The sequence below is a fragment of the Numenius arquata genome, chromosome 2 (assembly GCF_964106895.1).
Source record: "Numenius arquata chromosome 2, bNumArq3.hap1.1, whole genome shotgun sequence".
In the NCBI taxonomy this organism is placed as follows: Eukaryota; Metazoa; Chordata; class Aves; order Charadriiformes; family Scolopacidae; genus Numenius; species Numenius arquata.
The window spans coordinates 128,426,169-128,444,566 of record NC_133577.1 but is presented as its reverse complement, the minus strand read 5'-3'; the positions used below and the strand labels follow the sequence as shown (position 1 = coordinate 128,444,566).

At 42.5% G+C, this 18,398-nt stretch overlaps 1 protein-coding gene across 1 annotated transcript; it reads right to left on the bottom strand.

Moving 5' to 3' along the window:
• Positions 1–628: 628 nt before the first annotated feature.
• LOC141462388 (interleukin-2 receptor subunit alpha-like) lies at positions 629–15,626 on the bottom strand. Its single transcript, XM_074144196.1, has 7 exons — positions 15,566–15,626; positions 4,839–5,024; positions 4,599–4,721; positions 4,082–4,300; positions 2,566–2,607; positions 1,579–1,626; positions 629–672 (listed from the first exon to the last, which is right to left on the bottom strand). The coding sequence occupies exons 1-7, from the start codon at positions 15,624–15,626 to the stop codon at positions 629–631; spliced, it is 723 nt and encodes a 240-aa protein (XP_074000297.1).
• Positions 15,627–18,398: the final 2,772 nt, after the last annotated feature.

The following is an 18,398-nucleotide window of genomic DNA, read 5'->3' as shown; positions in this document are numbered from 1 at the left end:
GGGATGAGGATTAGAAAAGAGAGAGAAGAGGCGAACTCCCAAGTGTCAAATAGGGATATCTTGGATTACGTAGGCTGGGGAGCCTGTGAACAGGAACAGCCTTTGAGCATCTCAGTGTAGTAATAGAAACAGCGAGGAGGCCAGACTGAAGTAAGTCTGAAGTACAAAGTTGCCATGACACAACTGAGAAATCAGGGGGAAGAAAGAAGAAGAATTACGTGGTCATGTTGGCAGATGCTCCACCAGACTTCCCACAGGTTAGCCAGAGAGAAGAAGACTGATTGTGTAATCTATCTGAAACCAACATATTTGCATAATCAACCTTAATTTCCCCATGGGATTCATTTTGCACCCATTATTTGAACTGCCATTCTCAGTTCCACAATGGCTGGGACAAAGCGTGCTTTTTGATTTCAAAAGCTGATTCCTCCTCTTCTTCTGCCAGTATTTAACAGCTGAACCAGGCAACCCAAAATCCAGGGTCGTTCATTTAATATCTAAGAAGATATTCAGAAATCTAAGCAGTGCAATAGTGAGATGGCTGATCCAATTGATAGCTGCTTCATTTTTTTTTAGATTCCACATTTTCCTGGCTCCTTCCTGCTTACTGTATTCTCTGCTTGACGAGTCACACAAAGACAGTAGGAATGATAAGCAGAACCAAAAAGACAGCTGTTAAAACAGAAAATCAGCACAGTTAGCACCTGGCATTATCTTAATTGTTGTAATTACTCCAACTGGGAGAAACAGGCAAGACCTGGGATAGGGGCTCATCTTGCTCCTACACCCAGAGGCAAGAGTTCTTCCATGTCACCCCCATTGCTTTGCTCACTAGGGGAAACAGGACCCAGTCAGAGAGGACCTGGGTAACTAGAGGGTGTCCACGGCCAAGTAACCAGGGCCTACTGATGCTGCAGTCTTTGGCATAATTTGCAATACTCCTCCTTCCCTTCCTTTGTCTCACTCCATTATTCCTCTTTATTACGATGTGTGCTACAGTTGTCAGCAGACTCCAGCTGGAATTGAAATCCCTTGTACAAAGTCTTGAGTGTATGCACAGTAAGAGACAATTTCTATTTTAGCAGCTAATCGTTGAATAGAAGATGAGGAAGAGGGAGAAGAAAATCTCCTCAGACTGATCTAAATGCATCAGTTTAGCTGTAAGAAAATATTTTATTTGCCCATCCTTTTTTTACTCTTTTGAAAATATGAAAGAAACACATCATCTAAATGTTTACATTTTTCCTGTTTTTTTCCAGTTGAAGTTATTCACTGAATTCACAGAAAGTCTCAGAGGAAGAATCTGAAAATTGCTTCATTTAGATCAATCTATTTTCTTTTGCATCCCTTATGAGTCTTTTAAAAACTCTTTATAAAAAGCTTAAGTGCTTAAACAGTCTCTATTTACACTTGCTTTACAGACTTCTCAGCCAATACATGGGCATAGACATGTCTTGAAGTATATTTATTAGCTCTTATGACAGAGACAGATCTTTTTGGTAGAACAGCAAATTGAAAGGCAAAGTAACTGCTCTGGGGGATCAGTCAAGTCTGAGTCCAATTAACAAAATGGCATACCTGTCACCGGCAGTGTCACTGAGGAGGAAAAGGATGGATGAGCTGAACCTACGAAGAGAAAGAAATTCTTGATTTTGTATCGATTTGCTCTTCTGGTGAGGAGCATCAAAGCAGTGACGAGGGTAGAGTCAGGTTAGGTCTGACAGCTCTCCCACTGCACAGCAAACTTAATAATTGCCATGTTCATTTCTTGGCCATCAAATAGATGTTTCCAGCCTGGATATCAATATATGTGCTGATCTAATATCTATTAATGGTGAGCATGAAGTGAACTGTATCTTCCCGGGAATGGGATACAGCTAAGATCTTCTTTTCATGTAAGATTGGGAAGGATGACTTTCAAGGTGCCAAGTTAGGATTTGGAAAGATGGCTTCAAACAGGAACTCTTTTTCCCCAGAAATGTAATCCAAAACTTCCCTGGTACAAGAAATTCATTGAATTTCTCCTTTAACCTGAATAAGAAGCTCTGAACTGGAGCCAGAATGAGATATGGGCAGGTTTTTAACAAAAGGTCTTGTAAGAGTGGTCTCTTGAAAAATCTCTTTGTACTGAATGCTGGGATAAGAACCGAGAAAGGGGAGGATATTCCTTATCCATCTCCATGAAGGATGTAGCATCATAACAAAGAGAAAGGCTACATTTGAGGGGAATAAATATTTGGTGCGCTAATTGCAAAGACCTGACCTTGCTCAGGTGTGAGTGTATGTTTGCAGGAAACTGGAGTTATTGTTGTGTTGAATGAGAGGCCTAGATGGCCTATTTCATCATCCAGTCTCACGTTTTTCATAATACTAATTTTAAAATTTCAAATATTTGTGATCTTTGACTATTTGATATCATTTTATAGGACTGGTAAGTTGATGGGCTTTTTCCATCATAGCAAGAAGTTCTTTCATCCTGATAGCACCAAGTGAAATTACCAATGGAAAAAAATGACTGTCTTGAAGGAGAAGGAAAGACCAAACAATAAATTGTGACTACTGTACCTGAAACAATCTGAACTGGGCACCACAGGGAAACAGATGGATCTATGAAGAAGGGGAAAAGGTCCTGGGTTAATGCTGAAATAGTGTGTCCAGTGTGTAAGGTGATTCATTCTTACAGTCAGAGCAGCAACGACAGACAACGATGGCCAAGTGTCACCTGAAAGGTCACTCTGCAGGCAAAAGGGCCTGCACAAAGCATCCTGCTCTACCACATGGCCTGGGATGGGTCACAAGGGCTAGCATTCACCTGATCTACCATTACGTAGATGTGACCTCTGAGACAATCATCTGGGGTCTGCTGTAGTGACTGGGGAGAAACAACCCTTTAAAGGGTGCAATTCATCTAATGATAAAACAGACTTGTGAAATAGGGCAGGTAACATCAACACCTATTCCCTGGTGATGGTTATAAAGGCAATCAAACTCAGATGTAGACATCTATGCAGTCTACAGTTCTGCAAGATTAATTTCCCCTTAAAGGCGAAACTACTGGCAAAACCCATTTTTTCCATTCTTTATTGGTAGGAAAAGTCCTCTTGGGATCCTTTCCCTGGCTCCCACCTCTTTACAATTAGCCCACAGCACTCCCCTACCTCAGATGAGGTTGGGAGGGTAATGAAAGGCTGAGGACTGTAGAGATGATGGACAGCTGGGCCCTTCCACCTACAATAGCACTGCTTGCCATCCAGAGAGAGCCCAAGACCGTCAGTACTATCACAGAAGCTTGGGAAAGGGGCTCTGTTTTCTCTCTGCATATTGAACTCAATGATTGTAGAGTTTCGAAAGATGCCATCAGAAAAGGCAGGTAATTTGGGTGACGTAGAGGCCATGAAGGTCTTTTTGGTTTTTTTTCATTAACGTGTCTGAAGGCGTAAAAGCAAGAGGCAGAGGTTCTGCAGACTCCCTTGAGAGCCCCGCTGGCTCCCTAAGCAGTGAAACTCAAGTTTCCAGACCACAATGGTGCTTGTCCTCCTCAACGTGGGTTCATAAAGTCTGCAGTGCAATATTGGCGGGCTTTGTGCTGTCTCTTTGTAAAACAGCATCCTGAGTATTAAATTAAGAACTGAGCCACATTACTCAGGTTTAGCTATGGACCAGCTAAATTCTGGATCCTAAAACCCTGAGCAATCAAGAGCGATGCTTAGACAGACCTTTTTAGAGTGCCTTACTGTGAAGTGACAATAGATAACCAATAGCTGCCGGGAGGAAGGAGAAAGAGAAAGACTTGTTCTACTCTTTTCTTCCCAGTACATGACAGTGTTTCTCTATCTGCTCACAAATGCCTGCAATTTTGCAGTTAGTATGAAAGAACACCCAAGGAGATAGGATGCAGCTATATGCTCCCAGGCAGGTCATCTCTATCAGTCAGAGATGACATCTCCATCAGTGTCAGAGCCCTGAAGTCGCTAATGTCTCCATCCCAAACCCCAAGCAAGATTGATGTGTTGAGCTGGGATGTCTGGATCCTGCCTGAACAGGTCATGACACCAATGTGATGCCAAAACAACCATCTTACCTGGCCACTTGTCACTATAACTGCTGTCATTGGTGCATTGCAGGTCAAGGGGGGTCCAGATGATTCTGCCATTCACCTTCTTGCACGTGCGGGTGCCAGAGGTCGGGGATTGCTTATTGTAACCGCTCTGGCATTTGAAATGCAATACTTGCCCCAAGTAATACTGTTTGTTCAGTCTTAAAGAGGCATGTGGAATAGTCTTGGGAGGACCACAAAAATCTGTGGGATCACAAGGTAGCACATGGTTAAAGCAGATAAATTTTACCTACTGCTTTTTGAAGGAGCATGATTTGTATTTTTACAAAATATAGACAAGAGGATATACCAAGCCTTCCTAACTCTTTGTTAGGTTATAGAATACTCATTTACACCATATCACTTGTTCAGCCAAGATATTATAGCAATTGGTTTTTTCTCTCTGTCTGTCAAAATAATTAAAAATTAATCATTGTTCTTACATTGCTTCCATGGAAATCAGTGGAAGAAGCGTTACAGTAATGAATAGGCTCTTACTCACCTTTCTGGTCAAACTCTGGAAGGTTTCCTCGCTTCTGGGGTGCAGGGTTCTGTGTTTTGCTTTCTGGCTTCTGTGTAATGTCTAACTCCACTGTGGGAGCCGTTGACAACAAAATTTTCTCATCTGTGAGAAAAGTTGTATTTGCTGAATTACAGCAGGACGAATAGAAGAGCAAAGACAAAGCACCCATCATCTGAAAAACACCTCTACAAGTGTAGGAAAAGGACAATAATCACTTACCAATGCATTCAAATTCGTTGTAGACCCAATAAGTACCCTGCTGCACACTCTGACATCGAATTCCCGGGTACTGGCCACGTCTTCTCGTGTAGCCACTGTCACATTCATAATACAGTCTGGTCCCCACTGGATATGTTTCAGCAGTAACATCAGCAAATTCGGTCCTTGGAAGAGCTGGGCATTGTTCTGCAAACAGAAAGCCTGAGAATCAGGACAGCCTGTGCATCTGCCTTATTCATTGAGGGCTTCCCACATTTTTCTGTCTTGCTCATAGCTCAGTTAAGTAAGCCTAATTCTGCTCCCAGCCAGAGAGCTAAAATCACAGCTGAGGGATGAAACTGGATGTCATGAAGGGAACATAAGGGCAGCAAAACTTTGTTTCTCTGATTGTCTGTAAGCCAAGGAAAGGCTCTGATTGTCTGGTAAAACTATTAGTTATTTTAAATGAACAATTTTTATTTTCATTTTAGAACAATCCCACTATCCAAAGCCTTCTTCACATTGGAGTTAGTCATTGCCATTGATTTCATAAGTATAGATTTGTTCAGGATGCAGAAAAATCCCTTGGGAGAGTCTCCACCAAGTGACGTGAAGCCTGTATTTGTCTACACTCTTTTAATTAGGAGATCAGATTTATCAGATTAATCAGATTCTGATTCTGATTCTGATTCTGAATTAGGAGGGCCTGATTCGAGTCCCTTGTGTTTCTTCCAGAGGGGGAAGGATGCTGGAGCAAGGATGTTCTGCAGCAGCTGGGAGTTGTGGGGGGAGGCAGCAGGCCTATCTGCCTGCTCCTGCCCCCCCTGCCTGAAGCAGGCGGTTGAGCCCTTTCTTTCTGCACCCAGCAGATGGGTAACATGAAACGCTACCAACATTTTCTTAATGAAGCTCTACACAATTACCTCGTAGAGCTGCTGGCTGCACCAGGGTGTGCAGCCCTGAATCTATGGAGTGAGGCATAATAAGCAAAACTAAGTCATTAAAAGTTGCAATCATCTCTAAGAAAACATTGGAAAGGGGAGCAGACTCTCAGTTATGTCTGAGCACACCAAAGAGCAGCTTACCATGAAATAAGTTTGCAAACCTAAATATAACTTGTCCCAAAACAAGAACATGAAGTGCTGTATCATCAGCAAATCACATCTAAATATATTTCCCAATCAGTTGGAATGAATTAAGTGAGATCATTCCAGTGCACTTGAAAAGCCCACTGAAGCTGAGCTGGAGACCCAGAAGTTGATAAAGGCACTACTTAATGATTATTTAAGGCTCTGTGGCCCTTTATGCTTATGCATAATAGTAATAGCGATTACGAGTAAAATTTCTTAGTCATTGTGTTTTCACATTTTCTGCAGCCATAATTAATGCAGCCTTAGCAGCCAGCAAGAATGACTGCAAAAGGGCCTTGAATCCCTGATAGTTGTTCATCATTTGGAGTCTGCCCTTGACTCCCAAAGTGCCTTCTCCTTGAAATAAAGCCATGCCTTGCCAACAGCAACCCAATCAGCGACTCCCAGACCCAGTCCTGCAGTGCCCTTTTCTTCCAGAGCCACCCATCATTTTCTTGCTTGGATATTTTCTGCCCTTTCTACTTTTCATTATCTTGCCGCTTAGTAAAAGTCACAAAGTTTGAGGAAGGCAACAATGAAAAGTATCCTGAGCAGTTTAACAGCTAAGCTGTGTAAGGGATATTTTAATCCCCTTGTGTCTTTGTGTTATCAAAGGATTCGCCTTGTAAACTACACCAGACTGTGGCTTCGAGAAAAGTGACTGTACCCGAAATAGTTAACCACATGGTTTACCACAGACTGTAAGGGTGATTAAAATTAAAGAGTTATCAGATTAGCAGCAAGTTGAGATCATGTACTCTCACTTTCCCTGAAAGCTAAAAGCATGCTTCCCTCAAGACTTCAAAAGTCTCTTTGAAGCAGACTGTAGATCTGAATCTCAGCAGGAGGCTCTCAAACCTACAACTCTTTAGTCTCTTCTGAAGAAAACCCACAGCATTTAGCCTACTCATCATAAAGGGCAACTGTTGTTTTAATTGATGATCAAATGAAGTTAGGGTTCTTCTAAACTTGCACGCATCAGATAAGAATTGTGCAGAAATGGTGCACAGAGGGGGATGGATAGCGATGCCCATCAGGCTGGCACTCTTGGATCAACTCATCCACCCTGCAGCTGGATCTCATGCAACACTCCTAGCACCCAGCCTTTTCATTTCATCCACATCATTCAAATTCTTGTCTTTTTGCATCTAAACCACTGCAGCATCTGCTTCTTTGGCCTTTACAACCACATTCTTGTCTCTGATCCAGAAAGCATTTGGAAAGATTAATTTCCTAGGCCTCACCATAGCCTTCTGTTTGCTTCCCTCTGTTGACTTCTAACCGTTTTGCTGTCACATCAAATATTTTACTTCTATTTTCAAGAACTTTCCCTTTATCAACCATCACATCCTTTCAAACCATTGGCTTCTCTTCCTATGCTAGGCCTCCTCACCAACATATCTGATATCTAACTCAGCAGCTTTTGGGCTTATTGTTGTTCCAGTCCTCACACTGGGAGGAGCATTGCATGAATATTTCAAATTGCCATTATTCCTCTTCACTGTCTTTAAGTATCTTGTATCTCTTCAGAGATGCTTTTCTTTAAGTAGTCTTTTACCCATCTTTCAAGAGCAGGTAGGCACCCAACATGCTGATCAGTATTACTTCTGTACTTTCTTGTATTTGGATCCTAAACTTCCTGTGTTGGTCAGGTATTTGTACCATGCCTAACACAAATGACTCCTAATTATCAAGCCAGGCATTGTGGCAGTAGATGTGATAATAACTCGTGACAATGACTACACACTCAGTGAAGTCTCTGTGAGAATGGAAGCTAGAGTTTGGCCGTTGAACCCAGAAGAGCTCTCAGTGCTTCGACATTTAGCAGCATCACAGGTTCAAACTAATTGTTGTATTCAAACTCCCATCAGGGGAGAATAAATATCCCCCAAAACTGCAGAGGCCACAGGTATGCAGGGGGATTTCATGGCACTTGGACCTCCTGGCATCATGTAGGAAGACTGTGCAGAGAGGAAGCAGACCTGGTGAGGTCTGGATCAAATTGCCTGCATGGAATGACCTCTGGAGTGAATCGTCTTTAGAACTTTGTTCAGTCTTTGTGCCTGAGGAAACTGCATGGTCTGCCCCTAAAATATCAACATCGCTGCCATGTGGATGATAAAAGAGCCAAAGGATGGGAAGAAGCCAGGAAACTAGGGAATGGCAACATGGATTTACTCATTGACTAGATTTCTGAACTTTTACATTTTTAGGGGAGATCAACTTTGTTTTTTTGCTGGTTTGCACTTGGCTGGGAATTAGTCTGTCAATTCAATTGGGTTGGTGTGATATGAAAGTGTAAATCCTTTGAAAGGCCAGCACACCTAGGTGTAACCTGCCTTGTAGCCAGCACACCTAGGCGTAACCTGCCTTGTAGCCAGTTTTGCACAGCCCATCTTTCCTCTGGATTCTGCATCCCTCCACAGCTGCTCCAGGGCTACGCTCCTGCAAGGATTGGTTTAAGATTGCCCTCACACCACCTTCAAATCTCTTGCGGTTTTGTTTGCTTTCTCATTTTCCCTCCCCACATCCTCCAGTTCTCCTTCCCCATGACAAGGTGCTGTGTCCCCCCATCTCCTTCTCTTTCGAGCCCATTGTCCTCTGTCCTCCCTTTCCTTCATTCACAAGCTTCATCACCTCCCACCTACCATTCTCATCTCCTACATCCCAAAACTTCCCTGTGACTCCATTCCTCTTCCCTTAGAGGTACTAAAATGATGTCTTGAAATGGGCCAAGCAGAGAGGATAGTGTAATTGTGTTCACAGGATTTAGCACTGTTATCAGTTACAGAATTGCTAGAACATGTAGCTCTCCTGAGGCAGCTGGGAATCTACATTTCTCCCCATATTAGTGGAATTTTGGTGCCTACAGCTTTTCTGGAAATTTTGTAACTGTTAGCAAATATCATTTAGTGGATGGAGACACGTCCTTGGAATTAGGAGGAGTCTAGTGAACTCAGATCATAGACATCTGTGAAACATAAACATTAAAAAGTAGTTATTGCATCTTCTGGTGTGCTCCCAAAATTGTTTCCTAACTTTTCTGAGACCTGAAAGCCACTCCTCGTGATCTGAGCCACAAGATAGGTGGAATTCCTGCTATTCCTGCTTAAGGTACGGTGCCTGATGTCATTCGTGTCTCAGGGCATCTGGGACCTCCACATAAGCTGTCAGACATCATCAAATAGGAGTTATTGGAAGCTGGTGCCAAGCAGAATATCCTGCCATGCCATGTCTTTTGCAAGTTCATTGCCATGTGCTAAAAAAAAGCTTAACTCCCTTTGGTTACTCTCAGCATCTAGCATCATTATTTAGGCTCAGGAGAAAGAAACCCACCAGCTTAATCACCATCAGGTTTTTCCAGTGCTTGGGTTTCTTCCCTGAGGTTTCCCATTCAAATACGTTACTCACCCAACACATAACTGCTCATAGTATACGTGCTGGTAGTATTAGGATTTATGAAGCTCTCCTGCCATATTTCTCTTCCATGTCTGAGTTGCTAGAGCAGTGTTAGACAAGGCATCAGAACAACACCTTTTGTCCAGAGGAAGTGAATGAGGAAAATTTCTAACAGGTATTTTTAGTATTAGGTAAAGACAGACAGTGAGTCATGCCACAATAACCTAAACTCAGAATTTCCTCTGTCATGTGGCTGTGTGTCACCAGCACCGACATTATTCAATGTCAAGTTAAAATGGCAAGGTGCAAAAATAGGACAATTTTCCCCTAAATACAAAGGTGGTAAGACTGGATTGGTAGGAGATCGGCTGTTCTGAAGATCTGGGTAGAAGCAGTGGAAGAAACTAGGCAGTTCACACACCTGCCCAGTTCAGAGATGAAGAGAGCTTTTCCCTGGAGATACCAAGAAATCAAACGATGCAAAAATGAAGACACTTCCATTGATTTGGCTGGAAAGCTAAATCAGCCATGGGGGTTCATACGCTGTCTGAAACTACGTGCTCTCTGAATAGAATAGGTCTCTTGAAGATGAAACCGATATGGGTGAAGAGAAGGAACTGATACCAACAACTGGACTGAAATGGTAATGAACTTTTTCTAACTTCAAAACTTTTTCCCAGAGGGTCCATTAACAAACTAACTACAGCTCTGCCTGCTTCTTTCCCCTCTGATTAATGTCATTTATTGTCTATGTGGATTTTTAAGCTGTCAACAGATCCCAGCTCAGGGGCGAGGGTGCAAACCTGAAGTTTATGGTAATTTGCCTGTGAGATTATGGTTAGGTATACTGTAGAGCTTATCGTACAAAGTCATTTTAGCAGTAATGAATCTGCAATTAAAGTGACAGAAATGCAATGCAGATGAAATCACCAGGCACAAGATTTAATGTGAACAGCGATGGAGGAAAGATCAGCCTTATGGGGTTTGGGAGATGGGTTGTAATAGTCCTAGCAGTAGAGAAGAGGCATGTCCTATTCTAAGGACCAGGCAGTTCAATGCCTTCTGAATTTTCTGTACTAGAAGATGTCTCTGTTGGAAAAACAGTGCAAAATAAACTGGAATATGAACCAGCAGGAGCTGCCTATTAACTCTTTCTAGGATTATAAGAAATTAGGTTTGGGAGAGATGCACTTCTTTTATCTCTTGGCTTAATCACACTAACCAGCTGTTTGCTATTGACTCAGGCAGTGGAATCTAATGTAAAAAAAATACTTCCATATACAGAAAGGCTAGAGTTGGTTTGAGAGTGGACTAAGCTTTCTCATGCTAAGCATAATTTCGCCTCAGTAACCTGCCTTCTTAACTCCCTTTGTAAGGAGTGGAGCTGGGCAGACCTCTCTAGAGGACACCAGACTCCTAAATTAAGTTTTCCAAAGCAATTCTTACAGGTGCTTCTCTCTTTTTGTTGGCTACAGTGGTGGAAGAACATTCTTACATGCTCACATCAGTAATTAGTGTGGTTTAGCTAATGCATTGATATAATTTCAAATTTCAATATAATTTCAAAGCTCACTTTGCTGTAAGTTCCCAGCAAAGCAGCTTGCAGAGGTTGTTGTGTCTTCCACTGACCCAGATGTTTCTTGACTGAATGTCTGTTTCTCCCCTTCCTATTCATCCCCATTAATTGCTGATTTACTCCCATTTTAAGGCATAGACTGAGTGCCACCCAGACAACAAAAAGCAGACATTTCAATTCCCTGCGAAGTCACTAGAAAGAGACTTACAGGACATGACTCACTGCACCCTTATCTGCGATCTGGTAGATTAACTGTTCCCTGAAAGGGCTACTTTCTGTCCCCTGGCTACACATGGGGTCCACATGTCCAGCTCGGTGGAAAAGTTGATGCTGCAGACAGCTGAAGTTGAGTGAGATGAATCCCAGACAGGGAGGCTGGGCTGGGGTCTTGGACTGCAAATGTCCCCAGCCCAGAGGGGAATTGGAAGAGGGAGCATTAGGAAAGAGGGAGAGTGTTTCCTAAGGAAGAGAGAGGGAGGAAAACTAGCCCGAGCACAGTGCTCTGATTAGAAAATGTACGCAGTGGAGAATGGCGAACGTTTGTTTTTCTTATTCTGTTGTTTCTGGGTGTTTATAACCTTCTTGGTTCTGTGGTAAAGCCACAGAGCTCAAACTCTTTAAAGGCAACCGCTGCGCATGGTATGGGAGCAGAACACAATGTCTGGTTTTGAGAATATCATACGTGAAAGCCTTGTTTTGGTGTGTGACATTTGGATTTTGAATAGGTTTGGCTACATTTTTGCTTAAATCTGTGCCTTCAGTAACACCCACATCTTCAGTAAAGGGAAAAAAAACATTGCTGAGAAAGAAAATTGGCTTTTGAAACAGCAGCAGAAATTCAGATCCTTTCCTTTGGCTAGAACTTTCTCAGTTTTTTTTTTCTCCCTTTTGTTGGGTTGGAAGGGCAGTAGAGAATATCCTCCCTGAAAGTAATAGAACTGGATGACAAGCATGTGTCCCAGTCTTGTGTAACATTAAAAAAAAAAAGGTCTGGTGGGATTCTTTTGATTTCAAATGTGGCTTTAGGAGTCATCTCATTTGACTTGTGGCCTTAGCATGGTCACTGAGCTTTTTGCTGGAGCTCTCAAGAGTGGGATGGAAATTATTTGTTAATGAATTTTATGACTTTATAATGCATGAAACATTTTTCCATATAAAGTGGGCTGTATATTCTTTGTCTGGGGGCTTGCACTTAGCAAATTAAGAACATAAAGAAAAAACAGCAGATGACAGAGTGCTGCTACCCTGGCAGGATTGAAGAACAGGGAGTCAAGTGAAGAAAGTCATGGACGGACTTTGGAAATGTGAGTTTTGGAGAAGCATTGGAGGAGATGGAGCAAGGGCTCAGTAGGCCAGGTTGTTCCAAGATTCAGGGCCAGGGTCAGGAGATGGAAACCATGGGTAGAAAACATCCAAAAGCTGGGTTTTGAAGATACAATTAATGCAACAGGAAAAACAGGAGACGCAAAGCTGAACTTTGAGGAAGAAAGCAGGGAGACCAAAACTGCAAGACTATGAAGTCAATAGAATCATAGAATCATAGAGTGGTTAGAGTTGGAAGGGACCTTAAAGATCATCAAGTTCCAACCCCCCTGCCATGGGCAGGGACACCTCCACTAGAGCAGGTTGCTCAAAGCCCCATCCAGCCTGCCCTTAAACACTTCCAGGGATGGGGCATCCACAACCTCCCTGGGCAACCTGTTCCAGTGCTTCACCACCCTCACAGTAAAGAATTTATTTCTAATATGTAATCTAAATCTCCCCTCTTCCAATTTAAAACCATTACCCCTTGTCCTGTCACTACACTTCCTGACAAAGAGTCCCTCTCCAGCTCTCCTGTAGGCTCCCTTCAGATACTGGAAGGCTGCTATGAGGTCTCCCCGGAGCCTTCTCTTCTCCAGGCTGAACAACCCCAACTCTCTCAGCCTGTCTTCATAGGGGAGGTGCTCCATCCCTCTGATCATCTTCGTGGCCCTCCGCTGGACCCGTTCCAACAGGTCCATGTCCTTCCTGTGTTGAGGACTCCAAAGCTGGAGACAGTATTCCAGGTGGGGTCTCATAGGTAGTGGGCTTTCTAGCTGTAGCTAAAGACTGGAGGTTTTGCTGTGGTAAAAGGGAAAGACATAACGCCTCATATCTGATGAGGTGGGGAGAAGATTTCTCCATCTGGCAAAAGCATATACTGCAGGATCTCTGTAACATCTGCTTTTCCTCAGCAGGATCACAATTTTAGCAATTTTTTTTTTTTTTTACTGTAGCTGTATGTTGGGCATTTTGCTGCTGGGGGCCACTGTAGCTGGAAGGTTTCTAGAAGTATTCGCTCTCTGGTTGACCTTACAAGAAACATTTGTATGTGTTTGACAACTTTAATTTATTCTGCATTGCATTGCAAATCCATGGGAGCGGGCACTAATATGCAAGTATAATGGGAAAGAAATTCCTCTCATGTAAATGACTGAGATCTGGTACCCATCTTGTGTGAATGAAATTCAGTTGAACGAAATTTTTTCTTTTGTGAGTTTTAATCCTTTCCAGGTTTAACTTGCAAATCTATTCAGTGTATTCCTGTAAGACGAATAGCAAGAGGGAAAGGTCATAGGAGCACTGACCGGCTTTTATCTTGTATTTGACCCTCACCTAGCATTCTTCAAGCCTCATCCAAGCCTGCAGCTTTTAGGCACTGCTGCTGTGCAGAGTAAATGAGATAAATGTGATGCGGTCCCTGAGAAAATCAACATTTCTCTTATCCTCTTTAGCACTAATGCATAGTTTAATTTTTACTAAATGAATGATCATCCCATGCCCTAGCTTCCCCAGATATATAGCAGAGGATTTTGCCCTCTGAAAGCACTTTGAGACCTATCATTGAAAGTTCCCATAAAACAAAGGAGTTTCATTTCCTTATTCCCCTAATTCTGTTTATTCCTGATGATAGTGCATTTTGCGAGAAACCCTCTTGCAAACAACGTCTATGGCAGGATCTACTTACAAAGCTGAACTTGCAGTGCTGGGACGAGCTGAAAATATTAAGGCAAGATAATATGAATAGCGTCGTATGAAATGAGACAGTCGATTTTTGACCAGTTTGACCTAGCCTCTTTCCCTTTTCTTTGCTTATGTCTGTTCCCAGGTCTCCTTGTTGATCCTCCTAAGGGATTCAAAACAATAGGTCTTACAGTCACAATCCTTCAGCCATCTCTACAATAAAAAACCCTAATTTGGTAAAAGGTGGTGTTTCTACCTTAGCGTATTATTTGCAGGAAGAAATTTAAAAAAAAAAAAATGTATATTATGTTTAAACATTGGGAGCGACATTGAAAATAAAGACAGGAAGCTGAGGGAAGAAGAGCTTAGTGATACAGGGAAGAATGCAATGCTATGCATTTATTAATTCACCGGAGAATTAAATCACATCAAATAGCATAAAACGCAACTGCTCTAACACCCCTCACTTTTTTCCAAAAAACAGAAAGATTTCTGATAAATGAAACCTGCCAGCAAGAAACCTCACGGCGTGTCCCAGTCACAGTAATAGAGAAAGCGTGATACAGGGGACCTGACTCATCCCTGAACCGATCCTATTTACATATCTCTGGCTGAACGTCTTGCAGCGATGCTCTCACACGCAGCACTTAAAACACTTGCCGTGGGCACTGGCACTTCATTTGGCAATGAAAATGCCCCGTGAAGGAAAAGGTCCAGTGTTTACTGGCTAAATACTTTCAGGAGAATAAAATCACCTGGGGGTTAAATATTTGTGAAGGTACTTCCTGCATTAATGAGCTCAGTTATAAGCAACGTGGTTTTCCCTTGAGATGCCCTGCCCTTAGTAAAATTCGCAGCCCTGCTAGAAATGATCCATTAGCAGTTACAGCACCATTTTATCTGAGAGCCTGCCTTAGGCTGCATCTGCTCGTACCTCTCAACCTGGACATCATCAGCAGATACAGAAGCAGCTCACATTTATGGAGCACTGAAAATGTGAGATTATTTTTTTTTCCCGTGAACAAAGCAGTTGAAATTAAAATATGCTAACACATTACCAGACCATTTCTCAGTGCACACACTTGTCACAATAAATAAGCCAAATATAAGCAGTATCACAATCTATAAATGTGTAAAATTATGCTGAATGAATTAGCTGCCTCTGTTCACAGTTTATAGGCACTACTGGTTGGGAGGCGTGGCTGAAAGAATACATGATGTCTATAGTACCCATAGCAAATTTGGATGGCACTTTTTAACTAATAGCCTTGTTATCAATTTTACCTACAGAGGTACTGACATTTCAGTGTCTATTTTTATATTTCCTAAATTTACATGCAAAATGGAAAAAAAACAAATTCAAAGAGCTACCTAAGGTGCACAAGGCTGCTTTGATCTGCCCACTGTGCCAGCGATGGGTTGGAGGATACATACATTACTCAGACAAAAAATATCCTGTGATGCTTTGGATTGTCTGCAGCTGATGGTTTGTGGGCACAAAACCCATTTCTCTCATTTCCTTAGAATCACAAATTCCTTAAGATCTTAACAACTTTCCTTACCTGAAAGGAGTCAGGATGTTGTGAACATCCTCCAGCAGCCACCACAAAAAAGCAAATCATATTTTCCCTCCCCAAAACGTAGAAATAGTCTTTTACCTGGCTTGTTCCCCTTGACGGATCCAAACAAGAGCCACATCAAAAGGCACTTGAGCTCCATGGGACTTCTTCACATCTTTTCTTTGCAACGCTGAGGATGGTGAAGTTTCTCAGAAGCGATGGGCTGGTGGTGACCAAGCCAAGGAGCCGTCTGCTGCCTGGTTAGACTGGTGGGGAGTATCACTCTGTGTACACGGCAAGGACTTTGCTCTTTGGTCAGCAAATCATCGTTTCACTGGCTGGCTCCGCGCAAGAGAATAAAAGCTGCTCTCTGTTCAGGTATTAGTAGCTTTTATCCAGGAAATCAAACTTAATGCTCAGTGTGGCGGAGCGTGCCGTTGTGTGTAGGAAGTGGTTTGACACATCAGAGCTACTGACTCCAGAGCTGTTCCACTACAGCTGAGGTCAGTACAACAGGGCGAGATTTTAACAGGTTTGTGCAGCCACTCGACCCGAAATCTGTGGCTGGACAGGCCTTCAAGAAGGACCATCACCGTGGAATGGTTGTCTGGTGCATGATGATGGACCTCAGACACCATCTGTGGGCTCTGCCTACAAAGAAAAGATCCCATGGGGTACCATTTTGGCTTTTTGAAGGCATTCTGCTAATGATGACAAAGCCACACTCCATTTTTTTTTTGATGTATGCATGTCTGCAGTTTCTCTGAGAGACAGATGAGATTCTGAAGGATGGACAGTTTGATAAAAAAAAAAAAAAAATCTGTGAGGATAAGGCTGGTAGGTTTGGAAAGAGTTTCTCTTGCTCCTAAATTGTCTGGGTTTGCCATGCTCCAGAGAAATTTGTTCTTCCAAATGTCAGTGGAAAACTGGAAATGATCAGGGAAGTATCACACTTTATGTATGTAGTGTTTCTACAGCCATTTCCACAGAAATTACTATCTGTTAGTACCTGGTGAATTAGTTGGAATAGATTATGGAAAAACAGATTTAAACTGTCTGTGGTATTCCATCACGCTTATTACGTGCTAGACATTTACTTTTCCTTAAATCCTTAAAGAATGAAATCTTCCTAACAGGCGTGCTAAGGAATAGATGTGATACATTTTTAAATGGTGATACGGCTGCATCCATCAATCATAGCCACAGACACAGAGGATGCTGTGTTAGTGCCTCTGTTCCTCGCTGTCAGAGGCTCTCCTGTCTCACACCCACAAGGTTGATGGTCCTGTGGAAGGCAGCTGACACAAGGGAGCTTCTTTTCAGTGTGACCCAAAACAGACCTTTTTTCAGGGGGTGAATGAAGATGTCGTATCTATGGGAGACTGCACAAACGTAGTATTTGTATATACATCTCCCAGCATGTAAAAAGGTGCAAACAAGACTTTAGTAAGTGCTTACAAGAGCAGCAGACAGAAGAGATGCTACAGCCCCTGCTGTCTCTCTCTCTCCCCTTAAATCTCCCTTTGTCCTTTTCATGAAAGCTTTCGTGCAGCTTCACTGATGTAGGTCCTCTTGGAGGGTCTGTTGGCATCAAGGCTTTGGCCAGGAGATCACTGCCCAAACCCAAATGCAACAGGGCACAGAGAACAAGTAAGACTTCTTGAGGAACTGTTGTCTATAAAATGCTTTTCTCACCCAGGGGCTGCTCCGTGCTCCATAGATAAATACTGCCTTTGCTTTAGTACCGAATCATCTTCCATGTTTAACAGGGTAATAGGAAACACTCATGCCAAAGCCCACTGAAGGACTTGGAAAGATTTGCTCTTGAAACATCTGCCTGAAAATCACAGAGCCCAATTCTTCACCTTTTTCCAAGATACCTGCAACTGCATATGCAGAACAGCAACCCTCTGGGTTGATAAGATGCATTTGTTGCATTGCACGGCAAGAAATCCCGGACTGTTTATCACAATTTGTCCTTCCCCTACTAAACATGTGGTCTGTTCTTTAGAGATGCAGGGATTTACTCCCCAACATCTCTTTCTATTATTTTTTGCCTGGTGAGACTATTTAATTTCAAAGCTATTTTCATGATGGAGGCAGGGATGGGAGACCTTTTCTGCAGTTCTTCAGCTCAATCTGCTTCTCTCAGCTACTCAGAATCCTGCCAGTCAATTAATGATTGCAAACTCTGAATTTGAACTGCAGACACAGGTTCCCAACAAGCTGAATTTTATCTTTTGCTGAAAAAAAAAGGTCTTTTTTCAGCAGGTGAGCTGAGATGGGCTCCCTCCTTCCCGCAGCCATTTGCTTTCAAGCAGCAAAACTGAGTGTGGGTGGATAAGAGCCAGTAAGATTTTATTAGAAACGGTGAGTTTTCATCCTAGCAAGAACACGCAGTGTACAGTCAGTTGTACTGGAAGGAACGGTGACCCCAGGTGGTTAATTGCTACAAGCACAGTTGCATGAGAAAGACCTGTAACTTGGCATTTAGACCTTTTAAAGGTCAGCTAAAAAAAAAAAAAACAAAAAAAAACCAACCAAAAAAAAAAGACGGTTACAGCTTGTGAGAGCAATTAGTTAGGTCAGCTATGCAGCTATGTGAAATAGGTCAGCTTGCTGAACAATTCCAGGAAAAAACAGTGCTGCTTCAGTAAGCAACTGACCCAAAGTAGAGAAGGGGAAGGTGAGAACTGAGGGACCCAGCAAAGGGGAAAGTTATCTAGGCTGAGAAAAAAACAGGGGGTTATGAGAAAAAAACCCACATAATTAGCATTATAATTTAGATGTTTAACATTAGATGTTAGCAACAGAGGTGTGTGGCAGTAAAGGAGTGGAGGTGATGAGAAAACTCAGTGGAAACCTGGAAAGTGATGGAGGGAAATAGGAGCATCTTGAGCACCTAAGAAGGTATAGGAGGAAAAGAAGGTGC